Below are 27,728 nucleotides of genomic sequence, written 5' to 3'. Positions count from 1 at the left end.
AATGAAACCACTTTTTTTGTGATGGAATTTCTTGCAAACAGAAGTACCCCAACAGCTGACCTGTTCAGACAGAGCAAAAGTGAACTATGTGGATGATAATCTATTTAATTTTTATGAAGTTTTATCTCCAGTTGAATTGAATTCAATTACTATTTTTTGTAAAGATATACTATAAATCTATTTCTTCATTTATGGCATAAATATATGGGAAAGTATGTGAGTGGTTACAAATATCAACATAAATTATATTCTTTGAAATTTCTTTCCTCAGACACAGACACAACTGCTAAATTTTTCAGCAACTAATTCCTATCAAAATCCACAGAAGTTAGGCACTTCATACCACTGAAAATTTGACCCATGAGTACTTACTATAGTGTAGATATACTGAGGGCCAGAGTATAAAAGCTATTAATTCACTTGAATCAGGTACCCTTGGAAGAATACTCAATAGTGATTCTCAACAGTAGAAAGAGGGTTGAAAGGAATAAGGCACATAACTTGCTTGTTACTTTATTTCACTTACTTTCCAACTTCAGAAATACCAGTTATTATACAATAATTATAACCTCTCAGAAGCGCTGCTATGCTTAAACATAAGAAGCAATCATCAATTAAAGCTTAGAAGCTGATAGAAAAATAGGGTCTGTCTCAAAAATAGCATCTGTCTCTCTTCTCACAACTGTAAAAGATCTATTTGCTACTGTCCTACCTGGATTAACTCGTCTGCATTAAGCACAGCAGTATTTAGGCTGCCAGTTCCTGGGGTGGAGACTCACACTGCCTGCTCGAAGGGGCTGACAAACAGTTCTCCAGGATGAAAAAGAAGGAATCTAAGGGTCTGGTGGGGAACACACTGCACTTAGTAGTCAAGAGCGGAGCAGTCACAGTTTGCTCTCACACTTGCTGTTCCCAGAAATCTGCCCTGCAGGGGACAAACAGCAGCAGGTGGGAATGACCAACCACACACAGAGAGGGCTTAGGAAGAAGCATAGGGAACAACGTACAAATGGACTGTTACATTATCTTTAGTTGGCAAAAATGGTGATCATCCTTGTGTTTCCTAAGAGTTAATTTACTGAAATATTTATTAAATACTTTCTTATCTTGATAAAAGAAATTAAGTCAATTTTGCCCTTCTATATCCACAAACTGCAACTGATGGCTTGTTCAGGTTTGACTCAAAGCACAACTGGTTTTAAAATAATACAGTTGTCCAGTATAGCAAATGGAAAGGGCAAACAACCTGAGCTGTGGAGCAATGGTAGCCTGTGAAAAGAGATGCCTGATACAGAAAGGGCTGTGGGAATAGGCAGTATGTAGGTGATGTGGGACCCAGGATGTCTCCTCATTTTGAACAGGAATAAAAGCATCAGGACACACCAGTTCTGTTGGCGGAGATGGTGGGAAAAGGAGGCAAGGGAACATTAGGGTGAATTGTAAAAGAATGGGGGAATAAACATAAAATGGGGTGGCTAAATGCAGAATTAATCCCATTAAAATTAAAAATTTGCTTCATAAATACCAAGCTCAAATCTTAGCCAGATCCTAAAAACTGATCAATTACTAAAATATGTGTAAAGGAAGCCAAACCTTGGCAAGAGATGGAAGATGTGGAGAAGAGCTCTCCATAAGAAGAGTTGCTTCACTGGGCTGGCTTTAACCAATGACATTCAATGCTTGAAAAATGCTAATTCTTTTATAACAAAAGACTTTTTCTTAAAGTAGTACTTGCAGAGAGGAGACCAGTAACGTGGAATATGTTTCCATGTGAGTCTAGCTGCTACTCTAAGCCAGTACTGCACTTAAGAAAGTGAACAACAGTAGACCTGTGCCTTTTCAAAATCCACATGCCAGCTTCAAAGCCAGCTATTGGAGAGACTTCTGCACTTCCCCACACTACTATCTTTTACTATCATGCAGCTGACTGGCACAACCTACTCAAACTTCACCTTCAGTGACTGGACTGTTTGGCTAGCCTGCTCTTTACTTTCCTGTACAGACTGCCTAATGTTGCATTGTTGTAAGGATGGGAAGAGGAAGTGTCTGTAATCACACTGGGTGGCTCCTTCTGTCTTTGTTTTCACAAGGAAGCTTGCAGGCAGAACTCTAATGAGAACCTCCGTGTCTGGCATATCTACTCATGCTGCTTGTCGAACTGGCCCAGATCTGTTCTTCTCAAGTGCTCCAGTCTCATAATAGTGGGATTTCCAAATACTTATATTTAACCCCATACTAACAAGCCACATTCTCACCCCACCAATTTATAAATTTTTGCTGCAAGTGAAGGCAGAACTCAATCTTAATGCCTAACTGAAGCTATCCTGGAGCAGATAATATTTAGCTTTTTTCCCTGAATATGCAATCCTAGTGCTATTACTTTTGCCGAATAGAAGAGCTATCCAAGTTTAAATTAGTGCTTTAAAAGAAACATTTTAGGAAATGTTAGTCTGGGGGTGTGGGTGGGAAACACATTCCTTGATTTGATTGGATTCAAGTGAACATTTTAAGTCTTCCCAACTTATTTCCCCTCAACCTTTCAGTGAATTCTCTGAAGAAGTTGCGTCTCCTTTCAGCTGATGCAAATCTCCCAGTCAGCATCAACACTCAGGGCTAAATTTTCCAGCGTCAGCACAGAGGTCTTCATATCATATGTGAACACCACTTGTATTTCTTTCCCATCTGAAGAGGACAAGAGAGTTTACTACATGATTTAAGACAAACCCTTATGAAACACAGTTACACATGACTCACTCCAGTTTTTAATTCAGACTGTCCCTGCCACTCGTGGAAAGGATTAATTAAAAAAGAAATAGTAGCTAAATCTGCTCAGTATACACACAAGAAGACAGCAGAATTGGAAAAACTATTTCTTTTTTTCTGACTTATCAAACTATGGAATTAGTCAAGGATTTTTCTGGGGAAAAAAAAAAAAAAATCTTGTTTCAGCACAGGTTTTCCTCCAAAAGTTCTGAAGATTGACAGGTGGAGGCAGAAAGTCCATGTCCACACGATTCCCAAAGTGAAGGGATGTGCTTAGAAAGCAGCCAGAAATGATAAACCCTTTCTGTAGATACTACCACCTACCCATATGGGATCCCTCACAACTTCTAGAGATCCCCACATAATCAGGAACTCCAGACACTTTTGAATGAGTAAGAAGAATAGAAAAGTAATTCTGGTCTTGTCTGCAAGTTTCCTGTTCTAGACTAGGCAGGCTTACAGATCTGAGCAAATGGTCAGCCCCTCATTTGAAATGCTACCTCTGTGCAGGACAAAGTTACCTAAACTTGTTAATTCTGAACCACTTTTACTCATGTATCTGTTGCCTTACAAAGCAAGTGCTCTTCAGTTCTGCATGTAATATTAGTGGTGAGTAGCTGTTGGCTCCTTTCACTGAATTCTGTCCTTGATATCAAAGACAGTAGCAAAAAAAACTAAAAAAAGATGCTCCCTATGCTGTAACACTTCCCTTGTAGAGCTGTCAGTTTGCCACCTCTAGTGAACCATCGCAGAGCAACAGGATTTCAGAAAATTGTAGTAAAACAGAAGTCAGTGCATTACCCTTGGAACAGGCTGTCACAGAAGTGGGCTGCTGTCCAAATCCCAGAACTATCACCCGTTCAACCACACATGTGGTGTGGTATTGTCCACTTTCATCGGTGCAGCTGAAAAAAGATAATTATTTCATAGACATTAGTTTCTGTCCATCAGTAGAAGTTCAGCATTGTACAGAGAAAGTACTACTTCAGTCTCACCCTGAAAATTCCCTACACTGGTTTCCTTTCCTCTATTTACCCTTCTTCTAAAACAAGTAGAACTTTCTCACATTATCAGCTAATTTTTCACTGCATAGCAGATTTCACAAAGTTAAAAGAAAAAAGGTTGAGAAGCTCTTTTGTAGCAAAAAGTATGGCTTTGACAACCAGAAAAGTTCTGGATTTTTGCCAAATGGTAGTAAAAACTCCTAAGTGTAAATGTAAAGCTAATTTTTACATTTTTCAAGTAAGACATTTCAATTTGAGGCATAACTGCCTTTCATTTTGTTAACTGTTATTAAAAAGCTCCAAAAAAAATCAAAATGAAACTTTCCGGAGTGAACAGATCACGTAATTTATCTCAAAATGACTTTTCCCCAACTTCCAGATTTGCTTGCAATATGGCAACATTTTTCTTTCCTATCCTGCATTTCTAAGCTTTTCAGATTTCGTATCCCAGTTAAAGAGATTTGAAGCATACTTTTAACTATGTTATCCAGGCTAGTCTACAGTTTTGCTCTGTGTTAAATTTTGTAGTTTTAGGACCACGTCCTGCATATTTTTGAAGCCTGAAGGAATAAAGAAATGCCTGTAAAATCACTGTTTATGCACTGTACAGCCCCATGGGCAACATACCTTAACAGTAAAAATGTCATAGTGACATATTTAGCATCTCTTTCCTTACAAGCAGCTATGGATATTTGTCTTTCATGTTGTTTCACTCAACCTTTGCAGGTTGTGTGACCTCATGCTTGTATATTTTATCATGCTAATATATATGGTGCATTTGTTGATGACATTTGGAGACTACATATAATGGTGTCCGTTTGTGATACCCACACAGAATCATGAATATCTCAAGTTGGAAGGAACCCCTAAGGACCAAGTCCAACTCCCTGCTCCTCGCAGAATTATCTAAAAGTAAATCATGTGACTAAGAGCATCATTCAGATGCTTCCTGAACTCTGACAGGCTTGGTGCTGTGACCACTTCCTTGGGGAGCATGGTCCAGTGACTGACCACCCTCTCACTAAAGATCTTAGAAAAATACATCTTAGAAAACACACTCCAGGTGTTGCCTATTTGAAAATCTCCCAGTTTATCTTTCTTTGTCTTTTTGATAGGCTTTACTCTTGCTGATAACTTCCTCTGCATTTTAGTAAAACTGTACAATCTCCAATGTGACTAAACTGAAACAATATAAGACAACTCAGATTTCATGTGTTGCTGTCCTCTGACTTCTGCAGAACATTGTTTACCTCAGCAGTTTTATGACAGATTCTGCATGCTCTGGGACTCTGCTAAGCAACAGATGAGACTAATTTTAAGCTTTTAAGAAGGCCTCACGAACTAGACGAGGTTTTCCAATGACAGTGTGGCTTTTGTCCATTACTGCTGTTACCTGGAAGTGAGAATGTTCTTGTGGAAAGTGAATTTCCGATAGAGGAACTGCTTCTTGTGGAGATACTGAAATGAATGCCCATCATCTAGGTAGAGCTCACCTACTGCACAGGCCTGTGAAACACACCAGATGGAGTACAAATTAACAGCAGCTTCTAGTGCTGGACAATGAAACTAAAACCATCTTGCTATATGTTATGCTTCATAGTGAAGGGGGTGTGTTTATTCTTCATTAGTGACTTGTACCCCTGGAAGGCTCAGAGTCCAGCTCTGAGAGTGCCTGAAGACTTGGACGTCCTGGTTTTGTAAACTGATGTGGGTGGTGTCAGATGTCATTAGAAAAGACAGCTATAGGAAATTCTCTCTGTGTCCCCAAGAGGAAGTTTGTGGCCTGCTCATTCTCTATTCCTTCTTCCAAGGGACTAGACGAGGGCTGAGAAAGGTCAGAAAAATATTCTGCCTCTGCTATACTCAGATGGTCTCACTTTGAGGGAACGGTGGGAGGGAGGTGGAAGCCCTCCCAAACAGAAGCAGAGGAGAGCCATTGGGCATACAGATGCAAATACCATTGTGTTGATTGAACAGGTAGCAAAGACCTTAAAAGGTCAGATGGAGTAAAAGGCAACTCTGTAAAGGGCATGTCATCTCAGAGTACCTCATCATCTCAGAGTACCTCTGTGTCCAGGGCCACGTGCAGTTCATAAGAAATATCTATCATCCATTCAGTGGATTTTCCAGCTGCGGTCTTCAGAGGTATCACAGTGCCTCCCCGCTGGAATACAGGAATCTGTGAAAAACAAAGCCAGAATAGAAAGGTTCATATACTCTGAGCATATAATTTTAACTTGGAAGAGGGATAACTGAAACATGCTCTTATCAAAGCTCAGAATTTAATTTCTACCACAAGTACATAAAGAACACTATTCAATTAACAATGGGAACAGTAGTAATCTTCCTGTATGTGTACTAGCAAAATATCTTTGCTTGGAGAAGTCACATCACCTCACTTTACCACCAGGACACATTTAGTCTTACATCTAACAACAAAGGAGATGGGACTTTTCTTCTCTATAAAAGCTATTTTAGATTACGTTCCTACAAGGAAATTGAAACGTCACTTTCCTGATTTTGAATATTGACACAACAAATGCCCATTTGGTTTTTTCCCTGCTCAGTGGAAGTAGTATTTTAAAACAAAACCATACGTTTTCCAGTGTTACTGGGATCTTCAGAGTGCCTGGATCTTCCATTCGTTTAAATTTTCTGAAATCATACCAAATCTAAGAAAAATAGAAAAAGAACGAGCATGACATAGCTGGCAAGATGTTACCTCTGCAGATGCAATTACTCTTCTGCTTAACCTTACTGTCACTATTCCTAACAGCCTATTTGATGTGCAAGAAATAGCATTTACTTTTTAAATCAAATTACCTTCTTGATGGAAATAAGAAATTCTTATTCCTGAGGCATAAAAAAGAACTGATCTTTTCTACAGTTTGTGTAACATCTTGTTTGTCTTAAAGCATCTGGAAGTGCAAAACAATGAAATACCTCTTATTTTTTTAAAAAAAATCTAGAAATGCTAAATTCCATAATAAGCTTATTTATACTGAAGTGAAAATTAACAACAAAGTTGCTAATAACAAGTTGTTGTCCCACAACTGGGGCCTTTTAACCAGTGTGTAAGATGCCAATATACACACAGAGTAAAGGTATTTTGTTTCATGTTTGTGCAGAGATGGGTGCTAGGTGGTAATTCCCCGAAGCCAGCATACCGCACACTGGCAGAAGACATATTTATACACTTCAAACTACATGAATACATGTTTGTTGTAGTGATCATGGGTTCGTTTCTTATCATTTGGTCCCTCACTGGTTACCAACATGTCTCGTCTCAATTTAAAGTTATGGTGTCTGCTTATTTTTCTGCACAAACTCAAAGGGTGAGGGAGGAAAGTCTTTTTGGTCTTAAATTGAGTTGGTGGTTGCAATCTCTTCCTGCCACCTTTACCTTTCCATTAGTTAGCAAAGATTTTTTTGCTGACTTTATGTTTCTTTGGCAATTACTCAACTTTTGGCATCTTCTGGGCAGGATGTTCCCCTGTTATTAGTCTTTCAGTTCCTCCTCAAGGGCCCAGTCGTTAGTTAGGGCTGCATTGTTTATACAAAGTAAGGAGGCCTACATAGTAAAGCCATGACTCCTGTCCTCCTTAGAAGATTAAATGCAGTGTATCTAACTACCACCACTATCTAGGCACTTATCCAGACTTGGTTCTACACAGGTAACAAGGTCGCAAAAAAGAGCTACATCTCAAACTTCCTATGCACCACACCTGCCAGCAGGTTTAACTGCTTTAGGTGTGCCAGGCAGTCAATTCCCACAGAGATCTTGATAAAAATACATTTTTTAACTTGTTTGGAGAGCCTAGTCAGTTTTTCTCCTTATATTGTTAAGAATTCTACATTTCCTCAGGTGTATGAGTGGAGTCACAAGGCTCTGCATGGTCTCAGACACTCCCCTTTGCTGTTGTGTTTCCTCTCGTTCTCTCTAACCTCAGGCTTTCCCTTAGAATTTTCCTCAAATTCTTTCCCTTCCTCCACCTCTCAGCTGCTGCAGCCGAACACTCTTTGGAGGAGTGGATGACAGTGCCATCCTGTGGATAAATAACTTCAGAGAGGAACTGATCTCTAAATGTCAAAATCTTTGCTACACACATCCCAGGCTACTGAAGCTTGTATTTCCTTGTTATAATTTTTCCTCCCCGCAGCTTTCTTCTGCCTTTTTTATAGCCTTGCTTCAAAGATCCCTCTTCTTCCACATAAAAGAGAAATTTAACCCAAAGATAAATACATGAAAAAAGTGAATCAACAATTTAGTGAAGCTGTTTTTTTGGTGTTCCATGAAAAGCAGCAAGCCTTGAGGGGAGATTTAAAGAGATCTGAGATTTTTGCAGCAGCTCTTCAACAGGCAAGAAAGTAAATTTACTGTTAGCCAAGAATGTGAGATATCAAGATGGAAGGAAGGTTCAGAGTGGCGCAGAATGGCTAGCCAGCACTTGACAAATCAGCAGTGCTCAGCAGTTATGAGATGGGGAGCTGGAAGGTTGATGTATAAAATACTACTTTGGGCCAAAGAGTTGAGCAACTTCATATTGTTCCTCACCTCCTCTGACCCTGGAAGCAGAACACTCACTGCCTTGGCCTCTTGCTCCGTGACTGGATGCACCAACAAAGCATTTCCTAGAGAAAAACATAAACATGGCTGTGAACCTGAAGGCTGCATCTCATCGAAGCAGAAGCTATACTCTCTGGGGTTGTCAGCCTCCCATAGCCATTTTAGGGGCTTGCTTGGGCACGCCCTGTGCTTAGGTTCATTTTCCACTGGATAAAAAGGCATGTGTAGGGAGCTGATGGTCGCTTGGATCTTCTCCTGTTATGGTGCTGGGCTGCACTCTATCCTATACCCACCAGCTTGGAGGCATTTCTGAGTCCCTCATAGTCTAAGAGATGATTTCCTGTTTGCTCCAGTCTAGTCTAGTGACTAGTGAGACTGAAATCAGTTTTTGTATGTCATATGACCCCTATTTTCAAAGTGCTGTTAAAACCGGGTCCCTTAAAGAGGTCTCACGTTCTATATTCAGCTACAGTGTAATTTTTAACAGTCTTCGGCAGAGTTTTCATGTTTTCTTTTTGTCACACGACACTCTTGTCACCTCAAAAATATTTAACTCAAAATCGAGAGGATGAGAAGACACCTGCTTACCCAGCATGTACTCATTTTCCACACCAAAAGTTTCTATTTTCTCTGGAAACTCTACCCAGAGAGGCCTGTAGAAAGAAAGATTGTGGGATTCAGTTAGTTTCTCCCTTCCTAACAGCCTGTTCAAGGGCGCCTGGCATTTTCAGGCTTCATTTTCTCCTTTTTACAAGGTACAGCTATCAAGAACTGAAGATAGGGCAAGGTCCCTTCTGAGTCACTGATGAGAGTTCCCAGTACAGCATGGGTTAAGACACTCCCATATACCTATGGTTTGGCCTCCCACAGCCTCACTTTCTTCCCTTTTGCCTTCCTCCTTACAAGGTTGCACTACATATACCTTCCTTCTAGCAAAGGAGAGATGGATGCGCCTTTCTGTCACAGTCCACCAGCAACGCTGACACCTGATGAGCTAGTCCCTGCAGCACAGTCCTTCCTGTTCTCAGCAGCTCTCTGCTGCTTTTACAGCATGTCTCCTCCTGGTCACAGCTGAAAAACTTGCACCAGAAGTTCATTTTCAGTTTCTCAAAAAAGGGTAGTGCAGTAACCATCTGGTTACAGAACAGGAATTGTATATTTAAAGTTCGAGATATTATGACAATAGTAACTCATCCAGAGACAGAGTCTGGGTTTCCTTACCCAAAAAGCCTGGCTCACCTGCTCACTCAAAGGCATCCACTTGTTCACTGCAGCCCTGCTGTTCACTGTGCTTGCAAATGAGACACATTTTCCACTCTGCTTGTCTCAGTGAGAAAAATACCATGCTTCCTCTCTAATTCTGTACCTACTCCAGCAAATTTAACGCAATAAGTTTTATTTAATACTGTGGGCAGTGCACCTGTCGATGTAAGCTTCATTTCAAGAAAGTCAGAAACACACTATGTCAGCACATACAACAGGGGCATCTATGCCTATACATGTGCAGACAGATGCTCACGCTATGTCTGTAATGCAAATCATCTTCAAAATTCAAACCACTCAATTCTTATCAAAAAGACCTTTATGTTTTTAAAACTTAGGAGATGTGTTGTATTTGTGTAACAATAAGTAAAGGTAAATGCAAAAGGGTGCAAAAGAATAGTTCTAGGGCAACCTTAAAGACACAGCAATACCAGGGAGATTAATGACATTCATCTCTTGCTGAAAGGATTGTTGCACTCAGTTCCACTGTGGTACTTTCTTAGAGGTTAGAGAGCAGCAGAATAAAAGTTTATTTTCTAACTTCATGTATGTTCTAGATTATTAGATTCTCTACTAAAAGAAAATTTTAAGAAATACTGCAGAGATAAATGATCAGATTATCAATATGAAGTACGCTTTTATAACTAACAATTCAGCAGTAACAAATATTTTCATGAGGGGCAAAATGGCATTTTGTTTTTAGGTCATCAACTTTGGAGTCCATTAACCTGTTTTATGTGTGGGTTGGAATACTCCATAATGTTCTTTATCATGACGAGAAGTTTGGAGGCCACAGTACTTTAAAAGTATGTTTAAAGACTGTGCGGTGTTTATTGAATTAGTGTGTGCCAGGCGTCATTTGGAAAAAACCACAAAACATGTAATTTTCCTCTGAGAGCCCCACCAAAGCTTGCAGAATGCATGAAAATAGAATCTGGTAATTTCTGTGGGTTTTTTCTTTTTTAATATTTAAATAAGAAATCACAAAAGTAAGAGCTGGTAATTGAACTTCCTTCCTCCAAGTAACTTTGTGAAGATAATTACTAAACCTCCTGACATGCTCTTACCTCATAACCGGTTCAGCCGCTGTGTGTGCCCGATAGAACAGTGTGTATAAGTATGGCAGGAGGACGTAGCGCTCTCTAATGGCTTCCCTGATGATCTGGGTGTTCCTCTTCCCAAAGAGCCACGGTTCTCGCCGTTTGCTCTCCATGTTAGAATGACCTCTGAAGAAGGGCTGGTAGGCTCCAGCCTGATACCAGCGAACAAGTAATTCTGGTTCTGGATCTCCAATAAACCCTCCCACATCAGCTAGACATTGCGCAGACAAATAAAAATACACATTTTTGGAAATTACTCTGAAAAATGTGAAGTTCTCCTCTAACAAACATTCCAAGTGTATAAAACCATGCATTTCACGGTGTGCTTGCAGTTCTGCTGTGGGCAGCTGCTTGTCCAAATATGAGTGGAAAACCGGTGTAGCAACTTATCCTTTAATAAAAACCTCAAGAAAGCTTTTGGAGGTTAAGGGAGTGCCTTCCCCAGTGACAGAGGACTGTCACAGTGATGCCATGGAACACCGCCTGAGGACTGCTGCTCCAGGTGAGATGCAAATACTACATAAGTTAGTGAAAAAATGATGGCGAGAGCTAGGTTACTGGCTTCTGAAACCAGACTAATCTGTGAAACTGCCTGGAAATGCACTGCACTGTTAAGCTTTCCACCATCTGTGTTGAAATCTATCTTGGGATACAAGCTTGGTGGCACCAGTGATTTTATGCAGCTGAACACCTTACCTCCACAGAATGAAATGCCTGTCATGCTGATGGTGAGAAGCATTGGAATGGATATTTTCAAGTAACCCCACTCTGCTGTGTTGTCTCCAGTCCACACTGCCCCTGGAAATACCCAGTTTCAGCATTACACAGGAAAGTTGAGCGTATGCTTCAGTTTATGCTTGCAGTTAAGGAAAGAAGACAAAATGGTGATGAACTACTGGTGAACTCCTGTTCACTGCAACTTTTTTTTTTCTTTATACACACATACTCCTGAAATATGCAACGAACGCTGGCACTTGTTTGTCACAGGACACAGGATGTTATTCTGCTTTCACTGGTATACACTTTGCCAGCCTCTCCTGACTTTTTAAATCACTTGCACTCTTATGAGCTCACCATGTCAGTATTTCTGAGATGGTTTCTGTCCTCTCTAGACCTTACAACACACCAAACTTAACAGAACAAAGCAGCATGAAAGGCGTCCAGCTAGTCATTACTGACCATACTTCTGCGATCCAGCAAAGAAAGATCGTGTGAGGACAAATGGTCTCTCTTTCCCTGAAGAACGCCTGATGAGTCCTTCTGCAGTTGCCATTTGCTGAAAATCATGAGTATAAAAGTCAGGAAGACAAATTCTATAATTAGGATATTTGCTCCACTGCCTTTTCTAGTCCTTCTAGGGCAAGAAAATTAAGAAATCTGTCTCTACAAATAATACCTATTGTTAAAGCAACACTTACTAGAATATACTTGAATGTAAAAAAAAATTAATATTGTGTAGTCACAACCAATGTCATTTACATTGTTATGGTAGAAAGACACAGATGTTGTCACATTTTTCTGTGACCAATCACAGAGTTTATTTCAAATATAGCAATATCTGTCAAAGCGGAGTTTCAGTCCTTAATGGAGGTTACAGAATACCTACTACTGTGTAAATTACCTAATTAGACATACTCCATGAGAGTAACTGCTGATTTGTGTCTCCAGATACTCTACCTGGTAGAATCCGTAGAGGTTGTGTACTTCCCGATGCTCCCAGTTGTTGTAGTGCACAGCATCTTTCTGCATGGTTAGTTCTGCCCCTTTGAAGACTGAAGGCTCATTCATATCATTCCATACATAGAGGATATTAGTGGAACCCTATGACACAGGGGTGCAATTAGGACATAACAGAGGTATTGCCATGATTTGGAGTGTTTATCTCTAGTGGGTGTCAGACCAGTCTGGGGTATGAGTAGAAACAGCAGCAGCGAAGTGAGACATGGTAATTATACTCCTGTGGTCACTTGAAAGCTGCCAGTCATTCATCTCACCTCTCTTGGTGGCCCTTCTGTGGTCAGGCTGGCAGCCTACAAGCCCACTTGATTTTTGCAATTCTTACAGAGGTCAGTAGGTACTTATTATTCCTTGCCTTCTGGTGAGGAAAAAGAGGCAGGGAAAAGACAAGTATTAAATAGCCATGAGGAAAAGAATCAGAGAAGGCCAGAAAAGAAAAGCTGGAGAGGAAAAGCAGCATGGGAAATGTCTACTTCAAATGTCTATTAGGGGAGTGGTTTCAACAACTCTACTGCAAAGCAGAACTCTGGGGTGGGGTGAGGGGAACTGGAGGTGTCTAGTAGTGTCCAGCCAGGCACTTTCAGCACGAGGCAGGAGTGCTGGAAGGAAGGTTGGGGTGAAGTGACCACAAGCTACAAGAGTACTCCCACATCCCTCCTTGTGTACTATCGTGGTAGTAAAAGCTGGAATTGCAGCAGCTGTGTTAGATTATGGGTTGCTAGAATGCCTGAAGTTTGTCCATCCTGCTGCTGCAACTAAGTGAGCAGGTACACTGGTAGCATATGGGTTCCAATTTTCTTAGTGTAGACAAGTCCATGGAGAAAATTCTTCTGTGGTACTTCAGCTTATCAAGGTATTTTCCTCTACACTGTGATAATACAGCTACAAAAGCCACTGACTTGCTTAGCCAGTAGTTTATCTTCTCTCTTTTTCCCATTTTCAGGCTTTCTGGGATATTTAGATTAGAGCAAATAAATACACACCTTGTATGTTTTGAAGGCAAATTGATCTGCATACCATTTTCGCACTTCAGGACTGGTGAAATCCAGGTAACAAGAGGACCCTGTGGATGTGGGAGATCCCAATTATTTACCTGATTTTAAGAGCAGGCATGCATTGTCTTTGCACCTAAATACAGGAAAGTGTCGCTGAGAAGCTGAATAACTACATCCTGCCATGCTACTTGGAGTTGTAGTATGTCCTTGACTTTTCCCATATTCATTCCTTTGACAGGACTGTGGGCTTTCTGTCTGTAAAGAAGGGGACAACCTCCTTTTCTCCCTGAAATGAGATCTCCTAATGAAAAATAATACATCATATCACTATATTATGATGGAATCAAAGTCTTCAATATCAGGGTTCCCTTAACTTCATCCAGCCAACATAAGCTGTGCTCACTGCAACAGACCAGACTGCATTTCTGTCACCCAAGACAAGCTGGGCAGAGGGATGGCTGTTCTGATCAACAAATTCAGCTTTTTTAGTTCTAGACACTGGGACTATCTGCAGAACCAACAGACATAACAGAGGAAGTTGTACAGCTGAGGCAATTAGAACATCACTGTACCAAAGAAACCACAAAGTATTTGAAATTCTAAATATTTATAAAAAATGCAAGGAATGTAAGAATATCATTCCACTTCCATGGGTCCCAATTAAACTATTCTGCAAGATTTTTAAAATAAACAGCTTGAAATGTAGAGACAGAGTGGGTTTTTTTACCTGGCCAACAGATGCCCTCAAAATCTTGCCCACTTCTGTCTTTCACAAAATATCCCTTGTCTTTTGCCTCTGAATACAGGGTATACATGGGATCAACCTTAATGTGAGGATCTACAATGACGACAAGCTGCCAGGACAAGAAAATAAAATGCATCATTAGCATGAACTGTACTGAATAAAACAGTAAGAGTTCACTTTTGATAAAAGGCAGATAATGATTTCAGTTCAGGTAAAGAAGGTAGCTGTGTCACTGATTTTAGAAAGCAGTTACCAGTTCTTGTATATACTATGCTTGACTTATGTATACATGATAGCTGAATATATAAGGAGAGCATGAATTCATGTTTACTTGTCTGAAATAAGGGCCAAAAAACATTGTTGCAGATAAAAGCAAGTACCCCAACCCCTAAAAACACTGTTTAATTCACTGCTGTATTCAGTGAATGGGTAAATGTCTGACTTGCATGTTAGTGTCCCCGCTTAAAATCATTTGCCTTAAGACATTTAAATATATCTTAGTTTATATAGCATACAACAGCAACAGAAGTTTCTAATATTTTAAACATCCATCTGTTGTATTTTGCAGTTACCTTCTGCTGCCATTAACTGCCTTGCTGTAAAGCTGAGAAACAGCTACAAGTTTTAGATATTAACTGTGTACATTTTAACATCTCTTTAATTCCAAGGAAAATATTTTAGCTCTAAAATCAGAAATAAATAAAGACTAACTAAGCAAACAGACTGTACATCATACCAGGAATTCACCAGAAGGAAAAAACATTTAGCTTATGGTAAGCAATCGTAGCAACATAAAGTAGCAATCCCAGATAGTATAAGCAGAAAATAAAAAGTATTATCAATACAAAGAAAATCTGAAGCAAGCATAGCAACTACCAATGATGGAAGCTCATGTTAAGTAGAAAAATTTTCCCCTGTCCCCTTCAAGGACAGGACTGGTCTGTTTCTGTAAGATGGAGCTTCATGAGGGTCAAACTTAGCCTCATGGTCAGGGTACAGAACAAACTACGAAATAGTAAAGTGGCACGAGGAACTGAATTAAACAAGATAGCTTGTGCACTGGAAGAATCACCAGACCTCAACACAGTCTAATTTACTCTGCTGAGTTAAACTTTCCAGTATCTGAAGCACCTTGGTTAAAGCTAGATTGGGTAGCTTCACACTGCAAAGCAATGCTTTCTTCCTTCCTGGTATATTATTTACCTTGCGTTTTTTCTTCCTGAGATGTTCTTGCATCTTTCTGGGGTTCTGGAATTTCTTCTTGTCCCAGGTAAAATACCTCTTGTCATCTGTATGCTCTATGTCCAGCCATATCACATCATAAGGAATGTCATGTTCATCAAAGCCAGCATTTACTGCCTTGACATCTTGCTCATCCTCATAATTCCACCGGCACTGATGGTAGCCCAGAGAAAAAAGTGGGGGCAGGGCCTGAGTGCCTAGGAAGAGTGTATGAATGAAGGCAACTCTGTTAATGTCTCTCAAGATTTTCTCTAGAGACTCTAGAAAAGTCAATGTGATTAATATGTATCTGTCTGGAGTCAGGGAACGCTGGCCTAAGTTGAATCTAGAGCATGCTCTTCATACCAAAGTGTCTGAACTCTTGAAATAACAAACATCACAACAAGCTCAACAGCCAGAAAGAGCAGAGGGCTGTAATGATAATACAAGAATGAGAAGAAACGTGCTGTTCCGTGATGCTGACTTGTTATTCCAGTAACCAAGATAATTTTATTCTTTATTTTTTTCTAATGTACAAATATTCTAATTAGCTTGTCATTAATGCAAACAATTAAATAGATTTTAATCAGCAGAATGCAACTCCTGTGACTGCTTGAACCTGAGTAGTGTAAACAGGCCCACAGGTGGTGCAGTACAAAGGAGAACCATGGAATTGCAATTGTTGGGAATTTTAAAAGTTAGAATACGTGTGTAGGCATATGGCAAAAGGGAGCTGCGAAACCTTCCTGAGGGTGCACTTCTGCTGGGCAAGATGCTCTTGCAGTCTGGCTACTTTCCTATTCCTGTTCAGCTGAGCCACAATGTCTGTAACAACTGTGCATCAATCATTGTTAACACACTAAAGAACTACCAGGGGTGTTTCTGTGCTGTTAATTTCTTTAGTACATAAAGAATTTTGCTTTCATAAGATGTTAGCCCTCTTGCCTCCATTTTTTTAGTCTTTTCCTGAGCCTCTTTCTTCTTTCCTTTCCCATATCTGCATGCCATCACCTATATTTGTTCTCTACTCTCCAGGGTGTGTTACTCCATAACTTCAGTCTTTTCTCATTATAAGGTGGCCTGCCTCGATGGTGATTGGCAGTTCTAGCCCCTTGTGTCTCCTCTCTGAGGGAGCAGTTTCAGATAGCAGTTTAATTACGCTGGCTTCTCAATTAAGGCCAAGTTTGACCAAGCTGCAGATGCTAGGTAAAACAAGGATGGAGGCCTGTCTTCACAAGGCACCAGCCTTTGCTTTACAAACTGCAGTTTGGGAACTGGCCTCCTGCACACAATGGCTAGGTAAATATTAACCCATTCTCAGGGACAGCATGTTCCTCAGAGAATTTTCCAGGTAAATGTGCTGTACTGACTCCAACTATGTGAATTAGTACCTGTCAGTTGTGCAAACTGCTTGAAGAGATCAAAAGCAGTGGGTCCCATCAGCAGAAAGACATCAATGATGCCGCTTTCTGACATCCAGCGCACATCAGTTAGAGGTACTGCTCTCTGCTTCGCAGTCTCCGCAGCAGATCCAGATGGCATGTGCTTTGAAGGAAACCAAGGTAAAACTGAATAGCTCGCTCTATCAAACTTTTGTTCAGTGTAGGAGCAAAGATGGAAACGCACAAAATTCACTAAAACGTACCTGGCAGGTAACAGAAATAGATACTGAATGTTTCTTACATATCCTTCACAAATCCTTTACTTTGCATACTGCTTATACAAAATACCGTAATAGTTAATGAGGAAAAACGGGTAATGAGAGGCAAAGTATTTAAAGCTTCTCTACAATGAAAGACTATGCCTTTTCTGCAGGATCTTTGAGTAATATCTATGACATAAGTAATAAAGTAAGTTATTAACCGTGTAATGAAGTGCTGGAATAAAGCAAGAATGTTTTTTCTATTTCAATTTTAACAGAATTCATGTTTGTGTTTCAAGAGTTGAGTGAGTTCACTTCCTGAATATTTTATGTTTCTTGAAGGTAAATCACATTCCACAGAGGAATGAGCCTGCTAAGCAGAAATGTGTGGCAATTCCAAGAATATAAAAAATCAGAAAAATTCTTCATATCCAAGAGATTGTCAGAATTTTTGTTCAACCTTTCTTCTAGCTGCTATAGCCACCTATGCAGATTTTTTCTGCTCCAGCATTACCTGTTTCCTCTCTGCCTTCTCCTGTAGACCTGTTAAGATACAATTTCTAGAACTTGACTCTTGAAAGGAGTCATCTTGTTCTCTTCAGTGGTTTAATACAACAAATTTAGTAGTAGGGAAGACAGGAGGAAGATTGACAATTCTTCATTAGGGAGGAAAAGATAGATCTCCAGTAGTGTTATGTTCCTGTTGACCCTGCCCTGGAGTGTTTTCTTTCATTATCAAAGTCTGAGGAAAGTGAGCAACTCTCACCTCAGCTACTGCCTTTGTATTAATATCCACCAGCGTTTCTGAAGAGTTCAGCCAGAAGATCCCTGAAGTTCTGTTAGGCTTGTGTGCTAAGAGAAGGGGCACTGAACCATAAATGCCTATTTTGTCATGTATCTTGTGGCCGAAGATATCCAAATTATAAAGCCGGTAGGCATCACCATCACTAGGACAAACAAACAGATGCATTTGTTATATGCAAGCATCCTGCACTAGGCCAATTTTAGCTCTATTGCCATCCCACTAAACTCTGTGAACACACTGTATTATGATCTTTCGTTTAGCATCCAGAGCTGAAATGTGGACAGTCTAGATTACTGCTTCTTTGCTTTGGTCCTAGCTATCTGAGTCAAACAACACTGTTGCTGCCAGTGAGACTACTGCTCATTTGCTCTAAGTCCTAAAATATGAATTCTGAACTCTCTCATCCTCCTGTGGAATTGCTCTTTTAGGAGTTCTGCTTAAACATGACCAATCCTGCAATTCAGAAAGAAACTGCATGGAAAATTGAAAGAGAACAGAAGGGGTCATTCACGAAATTGCAGAGTGGAAAGGGAAAGCAGATCAACTTACTCCACATGGATAGGGGCTATGACTCAGTTTGCTGTATCATTAAACTAAAAAATACGCTATATAATGTACATATCTCAAGCTGTTGTTGCCATTAAATTAGTAAGGCAATGTTATAGTTCTCTGCTGCAAAAATGATACTGCTTTCACTAGCAATCTGCCACCTTTACCTGGTGTTTTTGAGAAGAAGTGTTTCTGTGTGTTGTGGTATTCCATAAACATGGTCAAATCCATGTAAAGAGAAGTCCATGCCTACAGAACTAGGACCTGTGAGAATAACATTAAAAGAGAAGACCACAGAGTTCCATTCTCAGGCTCAGCTGAAACCAACAGATCACAACAACCTAACTGAAAAAAAAAACCCCAAAAGCAGCTTTTAATAATTACCTCTTTCATACTCGCTTTTGATTTCACTTTCATTATTACTTCTGTACTACAGAGGTCATATTCGAAACATTTTATTGTACTTATTCGGATTTTGATCTGCTTAAGAAGATAAAATTAATCACTTTCATAGAAAAAGAATACATGGAATAGTGGGTCACTTAATTATTCTGTAGTGAAACTGCTTAAAATTATCTCCTGTTTCTATCCCAGTACCTACAAGCCAAGCTTTGCAGCACAGTGGTATAGCAGAGTGGACTTCAGAGTTGCCTGTTTTCTACTGCTCTTCAGCCTCAGCCAGGGGAGTAGCATGCACAAGAGCCTCTGCCAGGAATATCATCATCTTGTCACATTACTGAATCCAGAGCAATTTTTGGCAGGTGACCAGAGATCCTGTAGACTGACAAGCAGTGGCTTCAGGATCAGAACCTGACCATATGGACTTTATTTCTCCAACACAGAGAAATGAAAAAACATGATGGTGGCCTAATACACCAGATGCAACATGAACAACAAGGGCAACAGCTTCCTGCCCCTCTGTGTCTTGACTGAAGAAGCTCCTGTCACCAAAAGGAAGCTCTTTCAGACTTCCCTCTACCTCCTGCAGCTGCTGGGTAGTGCTGGCTGCTATAAAAGTCTGCATGACAGTGGTAATGGACAAAGCTAACCAACTCACTCAGTGTAGAATACAACTGGACAGACAGCAGATGGTCATAAATTTTACTAATTAATTTAAATTGTATTTGAGCTACTGATCTACATGTTTCTATAACCTTCTTATCCCTTAAGACTGCTCAGTATTTCCTGTTATAGTCCCCTACTTAAAAATAGTTTGTCAAAATTATTAATGCCTAGATATCATGATTTCTGACGACATGAGAAAAAACTATAAGTGAAATCAATGTTATGTGCTAATATTAAAAAAGAAAAAAAAAAGGAAAAAAAGGAAAAATTGCATTATATACCAGTCAGCCAATGGAGATAGGGTTATGCTGTGTCAGAAATGGCACACAGGGAGCTCACAAATGGGTCACATTTCATGTATTCCCTTCTGAACAGAAATCTAATGAATATTTCCTGTATTGTCAAATGTGTTACCCATCACTGATATCTGACAGGCAAGTTAAAAGCAGGAGTGAGCAAGACATTGATAAACATTAAGCTGCTAAACAGAAAGCTGACAGGAATATGAATGAACACAGGCACATACAAAGCAGTAAAGCTGTTTTCAGAACTAGACTGTGACTTACCATGAGCTTTGATGTCTAAGAAAGTGCCAAATTTCTCTTGCCAGAGACCTAGATCCTCTTGTTTCCTCTGCATAAACAGAAACAGCTAAGCCTAGCAAATGCATCTGCTCACACCATGTATTTCTAAGAAAAATATGTTTATTCACATGAAGACTTGTACACTGTTAACTGCTCTTTTGCCAAATATGGTTAATATAAATAGATCCCAAACACAATTCCGATCCTGCTGCAGGAATTTACACTGAAGAACTGATGTGCTAGTGGAGCACACATGCACTTTGCTACAGCATAAAAGTAATACCTGAGGTCTTGGAAAGAATCATAGAATAGCCCAGGTTGGAAGGGACCTCAGAAGATCATCTGGTCTAACCTCTCGTGAAAAAGGGAGCCTAGATGAGATTATCTAGCAACCTGTCCAATTGCATCTTCAAATCCTCCAGTGGCGGGGACTCTACCATGTCCCTGGGGAGGTTGTTCTGCTGAATGATTGTTCTCACTGTAAAAAGTATCTTTCTTCTGGATGCTGAACATGATTATGAAATGCAAAGATTGCACAGATGGAACCAAACAGGAAAACCTATACAAACAGAAACCAACCCACTCCCCTAAACAGTAAGAGTCAGACAACAGAAAAACTCTCCACACTCTCTGGAGTCCTGTGTGTGTAATTGATACGTTTAGTCTTTCAAATTTTGAGCCTTGTGCCCTGCCATTTGTTGTCCTAGAATTTCCACTTTTTGCAGCGTCTTTACTGGTTTTCTTTTCTACATACATCCCAGAATAAGCAGACGTGGCCTCTTGCAGCTGTGTGCCTCCCCTAAAGCAAGCACACTCCCTGGCAGAACTCAGAGTTCAGACACAAGTATGCGAAGGCAGCATAGCTCCTGACATTTATAACAGGATGGTGGACTAACCAGCCATCTGCTCTACAGGAGGCTAAAATTACATCATGGACATAACTCAGCCTCCTGAGAAAACTAGTATCTGCCTTTATGCACTGCCAAGGCCTGGTCTTTTTTCAGAGAGATTCTTACTTCTGTATTAAGCATGAATGTATGTGGAGGCATACTTTTTGACAGTTATAAGCCAGGTCTCATTCTTTCGAAAGTCTCTTTGCAATGAACAGGGAATTTGAAAATGACCAAGTATTACCACAAAACTCCCTTTTACACATCTACTCCAAAGCGAATGAGAGAACAAAAGAGAAAGAAATGCTAAATAAAAAGGCCATGGTAAAAACATTTTTGAGCTAGATCTACCTGACTGATGCTTTCTACAGCCCTGGTAAAACACATAAACCTTTATTCAACTATGAAATTGCAAAATATCTCAATATGAAATGCCAGGTCCTTTTTGAATTTTACTGGAAAATGACAATTTTTTTTTTATTAGAACGTGATTCTAATTCTCTTTCCTACAAAATATTCATGCTGGAATTGCAGTAAATGTGGATTACCTTAGAGGAATCACTTGCTGCCTCCTCATTTTCTGCTGTAGGCTTTCTAGTGAAACCAAATACATAGAATTTATCAGTTTATTGTTACCGTAAGGAAAGATTTCAAACAGAAAATTCATATAGCATTATGCACTCCCTTATACAGGAGTTCTGGTGCTTGACTATTCTGATAATTGATGTCATAGTTGAGAGCCCTAACTGACAAATCATTTCACTATCCAATGTCTTAAAATAACCTTCACTCCATGTTTGAGTCAGGTTGACTTCTTGGCCTTTCACATTTATTTCTATCTGCATCAGCATTTTACCCGTCCAGAAGATCCTCTCTTCTTTGTCATTCTCTGTTAAGGGCTCCCTGTTTATTACAATTTTAGAAATAACACTCTTCAGGAGAGATGCTTGCTGTGCTCTTTTTCTAGTCATGACGTGTCCTGCTCTGTGGTTTCTCACCCTTTGCCATGGGATTGACCTGTCAAATCTTGCAGCTAGCTATATGGCACATTGTAAGTTGAACAAAACTTACTTCAGGAGCTTATATGGTGAATAAAACTTTCCTAAAGAGTAAGTTTAGTCATAAAAGGAGACAAAACTAATAACCTACCATCACTCATTCCCAAGAAAGACAAGGGATACCAGGATATTTTGGTATTTTACAGAATTGGCCATTAAATGAGGTTAGTATTTTGCACATGGCTGCTGCAAGGGATTAAAACAGTCTGCAGTTAATTGATCTAGAATTTCTTTGTTAAAACTTCATCACTGTACTTACTGGCATGAAGTAAAAGAGAAGACAGATTTCAATGTGTAAGAGCTTCTATCACAGAAACTACAATTCCATAGAATCGTTTATCTTCAGCCACAGCACAAACAGTACATACTACGATGCGATAAGACAGATACTGTACCTATCACCAGGGGGTGGTTGTAGGTGCTCAAAATACAACAACCCATTGGAATTCATGCTCAGCACAGTCTCACCCTTGGACTGTATCACAACCTGGAAGGGGTTTGCTGTGACTTTAAGTTTGTAGTCTTCATTAACACTTGACAGTGCCAAAATACCTGCCTCCTTCTGGGATATGAAGAGTCTGGCAAATGAAAAGCAACAACAGCTTTTTATGAACCAGCAGCATGTGAAATCCACTGTGACTAAATAATGATTTGAAACAAAAGATGGGCTGAGATTATGTGCATACATTACAAAAACCTCAAGGCTAATATTGAGGCAAAGAATGCCAGAAATACATGCTGTGTTCAGGGTTCACTGCACAGTGCAACAGGTGGCTACAGAACTACCGTGAAAACTATCCAGAGTTTGCATTCCTTTCACATTAACAGGTAACACCACAGGTAAAAATGATGCATCATAACAAGTAGGCTGTTTTCTCACTAGGTCAAATAGCCTCAAGTTTCTTACGTATATGATAAAACTCTCTCCTATGTATTTAACATGAATTTTTAAAAGTAAATTAACCACATGCATTTTTATTTTCTCTTCCTGTAAAAACACTGTGTGGTAGAGAGACAGCTGCAGTGTAGCACAAATGAGGGAGAAGGGAAAATTGGCAAATGAAGTTGTAAGTTACTGAGGTGCTAAATCATCTTTCCATCGCTTACCTCTGGGTTGTAGGTTCCTTTATAAGAACATCAGGAACTTTGTATCTTGCTCTGAGAGGAGATGCCTCATCAATTTTAAGCCTGAAAATATTGCCTTCTATTTCACTAATTTCTACTTGTAGAAGAATCTGGGAGCAAACAAAACAGATAAACTGGTAGTGATAAAAAATACCAACTTATTTTTCAACTCAGCATCATCAAACACTGTCTGGAAAAAAAAACCACGTGCTTTCTGATTTAATGTTCATTACTACTGTTGAGCAACAATCATCATCCATATGAATTTACACCAGTTAACTCTGCTTCTCCCCTTTGAAGAAGAAACTCTCTTTAAGTGGACTCTTTATCTTCAAGTCCATCATGTCTAGCGTTTTGCAGCCCTCCCCACAAGAAGCATGGAAAACAGGGGTAGTATACACTAATCTCAAAGTCTGGACGATTTCATTACTGTGCTGTCAATGTAAGAGTGGCATACTACTGAGATATGGGCTTTTTGCAAAAATGTCAGTGCTCAATGTTTACTAGTATTCACAGGGGTGCCGACACTGATGAACTGTGTCAGAAAGACACCTAAAGAAAATGCATAATACTGCCCTACCCATTGTAACTTGCTATTTTAGAGTTCAGAGAACTGGGAAGTCACCTCTGTTCTAGCTCATATAAAATGACTCATTTTTCCTTTGTGGAGGATCCCTATACCACAAATCCAATTTTTCTGCTGTTTTTTCCTTTCTTAATCTCTCCTTCTGTGAGACACAAATCTGGCTGAAGAATTTTGGTCTGGTATCTTCTCCCTTGACCTCAAAGCCAGTCAGCCATGTTCTCTTCAAAGGCATGAAAGAGCTGCAATACCAGAGGGAGAGTAGGCAAGAGAAAAAAGATTCATTTGGACTTCCAGATCCTGCTTCCTAGGAAATATATTATGCCATCTTTGTATAAATTCCCAAATACTCTAGGAAGCTACAGAACCTTCAGTCTTTCATCTTGTTAAAATCGAGACAAAAACCAGACTCCTTTTTCTAGCTGACTTCAAGGAAAGCCAGGATTAACAAGAGAGGCAGAAAATACATTTATGCAGAGTATCTACACAGTGTGATGCTTAGAGCATGGAAGAGAGCTGTAGTTCCAAATGCCCATAATCGGAGGATGGGTTAGGTTGCCTATACCCTAAGTGAATGTGCTACCTGCTATATTGTTAAATTAGAGAAATAGAAGACACCCCTCCTCTTCCTGGCTGTCTTCTTAAATGCAAAGAAGGCTTCTTTTTCCCAAAAAGCTGCCTTTGAGCCAACACAGGAATACAAAGGTATGGTTAAGAGGTGCTGGAACATAGGTCTTATTCCATTACAGAAAAAGAATTTATTATTTTGGAATAGTGGAGAAAACTCTGAAAGACATTTTTTTTCAGATAAAAAGAGTTCTATGCAGATTTTCATGAAGTAATTAAAGATTTTTTAAAGTTCCTTAAAATACCTGTTCTCCTTGCACAGCTTCAAGCCATCAAATAAATGCAGATTGGCAAGGACATCTTTAGACTGATACTTTGCATCACATCTTAAGTATCTATCATTAAAGAATCTCAAAACCTGCAAATATTATCAGACTGGATAATACTCACTGCTCTTTCTGTAAGCACCCTCTTATGCTAGGTGGGATCTCACCTTATTCTCCTCATGAATAATTTGGAATTTGACATTCTCATCACTTAACGTGACTGAATCCAACAATGCTCGATACAAGGATTTTCCAGGATGCAGAAGTTTCTGACGCCTGTCAAGACAGAAAATTATTTTTGGTCTCCCTAACTGTTGTGGCTTATATCACAGAGGGACATAATATTGTTAGAAATGTTAACTTAACAATTTTGCCTTGAATTTTTTCAAATGCAATTATTATGAGTGCTTCAAGTCAAGGAGAAAAAGAAGGAATACAGTTCTGAGCACACATACATGTTTAGGAATGAGATGTTAGAGGGGTGTGGCCACCCATCACCACTCTATAGGGTTTTTTAAACAGTAATAGTCTTAATTCAAGTGTCCAACCAAACTCTCAGTTGTCCAGTTATTCTTCTTTCTATGATCCCAGAAATTTTAGCTAAACAAGCTATTCTTCATTTTCTGTCATATACCCCTGCTTGGTCTGCAACGCCTCAGTGAACAGCTTCTACATTCTGTGGTGATAAAGCAGTAGATGTCAGTAATTTGTAACCTCCCGACGTTGTAACCGCACAGAGGAAATTGTTTTTCAACAAGCCTGCTGCCCACAGAGTTTTGACTACAGCTTATGGCCCTGATGATGTTTTTAGAACACAGACCCTGAAATAGAGGCTCTTTCCACTGTTTGTAGAATGCTCCTTGCTGACCCCAGGTTATGAACAATTTGAAGGCAAGTGTGTTGGAGGCTACCTTAAAGGGAAGCGTCTTCATTAATAAACAGACTCTGTGTCCTTACAAATGGATATTGCACAAATGACAGCAATCAGATAAAGGATTTCTTTTAAAAGCAGAGCAAAGACGGGATCTGATGCTTGTCAATGTGTGGCAACCTCCTGCTGAGAAATTAGAGGTGTTAAGTTAAAATTTCGACAGGCTAGAAAGGCCTGGTGTGAAAAGAGGAAGGAGTCCTGCTCCCACTAGCAAAATGCTATTTGGGGTTTTCTGAACACAATTTCCTGCAGAACATAAATTAATATCTGAAACTATAATGCAGTATGTCAGTGACTAATTGGAATAACACTGGGCAATCACTCCTTTCAGTCAGGCAGCAGGAGACAAAAGACAATGGAGGATGGGAGGAAAAAAAGGTGGAGGTATCTCAGAAATGGGATGAGAAGGATCAGTTAGCTCAAGGTTAGCTTTAAGAGACTAATGCGCTAGAATTTAGATCTGCTGCTGCATTCTGGCCAAGGTACTTTCTCAACAGGACTCTAATCATGCATGCTATTGTCACAGACTAATGGTTTCTATTGAGAATTCTGTTGTTTTGAACTACAGATATTCAAGAAATACCTACAACAAGAAGACAACCTGCGGCTGAGTGTACCTGTAGTTAAAATATTGCTGGGGCTTTGTCAGATGAAAGGACTGACTCTCTTGAATTTTAACAGAAGAGGTTTTGGATGTAAGATTCCATCGTTTAAAATATGCTGATTATTGCTTGCTGACAGGTGAGTGGAATTGCTCACTTTGAAAGATAAATCCTCAAAGCAGCAGACTTCCTGTGATTAAAAATCAATGTTTAACTACTTACTGTATCTTTTAATATACTAGTTTAATAAAAACAATACCCATGCTACAATTCTTCTCTTTACCTGTAAAAAGCAATCTGGTTGCATTCCTTAAAGGTCCTTTTGTCCACAGCCTCATCTTGGACACTAGAAAGAGCAGATAAAGAAAATTTTTAAACGTGTTCACCAAACACCTGCTGAATGATCAGATAATGGGAGTCCTCCTCAACAGCGGTAAGGATTAAAGAGAGTGCAGACAACTGTGATGACATAAAATGTGTTGGACTTTAAACTACTGTGTTTGGATATGGGAAGAATTTCTTATACATTTAGTTCCATATGAAACCATTTCCTTTTGAGCTTTGATAATTTTGGCAAACAGTTGAATCTGTGACTAACAGAGCTCAGTTTCAGCATGAGTGAATTCTTGGGGCTCTGCATTTTGAAGACGGATCTCTCGGCAGTTCTTACAGTTAAACATTATGTTCCGGTAGTAAGAATGGAGGAAGAGACAGGATTGGCAGAAAAGGAGAAACCCTGCACCCTTCTCTTCTACTTGCAGTGCAACCGATGAAGTAGGGAGGCTTCTGGTGGCCCTGCTAACAGTGCTATGTTACCTCTAGGCTTAAGGTAACTTTTAGATCTATTAGGTAACAGAAAAATTTATTAACTATATATACATGCAACATGTAACCTGCAGCCATGAAGACTTGGTCACAACCACGGTGAACTAAATAGACCTGGATTATTATTATTAGAGACCTCACAGCAACCACGTATTTAGGCAATTTAACTCTTCTCACTTTTGCCTGAAGATACACACGCACCTTCGGGTTTTGGCACCAGGTCTGTGGGACTGCTGCCGTTATTAAGCGCCCTGCCGCCTGCGCGCCCTGACACCCGCCCTGGGCCCCCGCTCCGCGGCCGGGCACGCAGGAGGGTGTTTTGCCCCGGCAGGGGCGGCGGGGACAGCACGGACAGCACCGCCTCCGCCTCCCCCCCCGCCTGTCTCCACCGCTGGCCGACTGCGGGGCCCTGCAGGGCCCGGGCCCCGCTACCCGCGGAAAGCTGAGGGGCTACCGCGGCCACAGCGGGAGCGAGGAGAGCGCTGGCCAAGGAGCCGCCGCCGGGAAGCGTTTACCTGACTGCCCCCGCTGTGACCGCCTCCATAGCGGAGCTGCCCCCAGCGGCCGCCGGCGGGGAGAAGGGGTGACCGCCCGCCGGCGGCGGCTGCAGGGCCCGGGGGGCTCCCCCGGGGGAGGGTCGGCAGCCGGGGAAGCGGGGCCGCTCCTCCCGTACCGGCCGGGCCCCGGCGCGGCGGCCCGTCACCGGGGGAGCCGGCGGGCACCGAGCGCGGCCGGGCCGGCGGTTGGCACCCGGGGGCGGCCACGGCCCAGGCGCAGCCGG

The 27,728-nt window shown here is 40.5% G+C and overlaps 1 protein-coding gene across 1 annotated transcript; it reads right to left on the bottom strand.

Annotated features, from left to right (window-relative positions):
- Window positions 1-488: 488 nt before the first annotated feature.
- GANC (glucosidase alpha, neutral C) lies at window positions 489-27,712 on the bottom strand. Its single transcript, XM_074909588.1, has 24 exons — window positions 27,463-27,712; window positions 26,406-26,468; window positions 24,757-24,865; window positions 23,096-23,223; window positions 22,384-22,566; window positions 21,479-21,524; window positions 20,023-20,089; window positions 18,559-18,655; window positions 17,804-17,984; window positions 16,787-16,940; window positions 15,378-15,613; window positions 14,157-14,283; window positions 13,418-13,497; window positions 12,375-12,518; window positions 11,877-11,973; window positions 11,394-11,495; window positions 10,665-10,908; window positions 8,923-8,987; window positions 8,323-8,399; window positions 6,365-6,439; window positions 5,833-5,946; window positions 5,161-5,273; window positions 3,565-3,668; window positions 489-2,682 (listed from the first exon to the last, which is right to left on the bottom strand). The coding sequence occupies exons 1-24, from the start codon at window positions 27,489-27,491 to the stop codon at window positions 2,573-2,575; spliced, it is 2,745 nt and encodes a 914-aa protein (XP_074765689.1). The 5' UTR covers window positions 27,492-27,712; the 3' UTR covers window positions 489-2,572.
- Between the last annotated feature and the right edge of the window lie 16 nt (window positions 27,713-27,728).

This window comes from Athene noctua, chromosome 6 (genome assembly GCF_965140245.1).
Source record: "Athene noctua chromosome 6, bAthNoc1.hap1.1, whole genome shotgun sequence".
Classification (NCBI taxonomy): Eukaryota; Metazoa; Chordata; class Aves; order Strigiformes; family Strigidae; genus Athene; species Athene noctua.
This window is presented reverse-complemented; position numbering and strand designations above follow the sequence as displayed.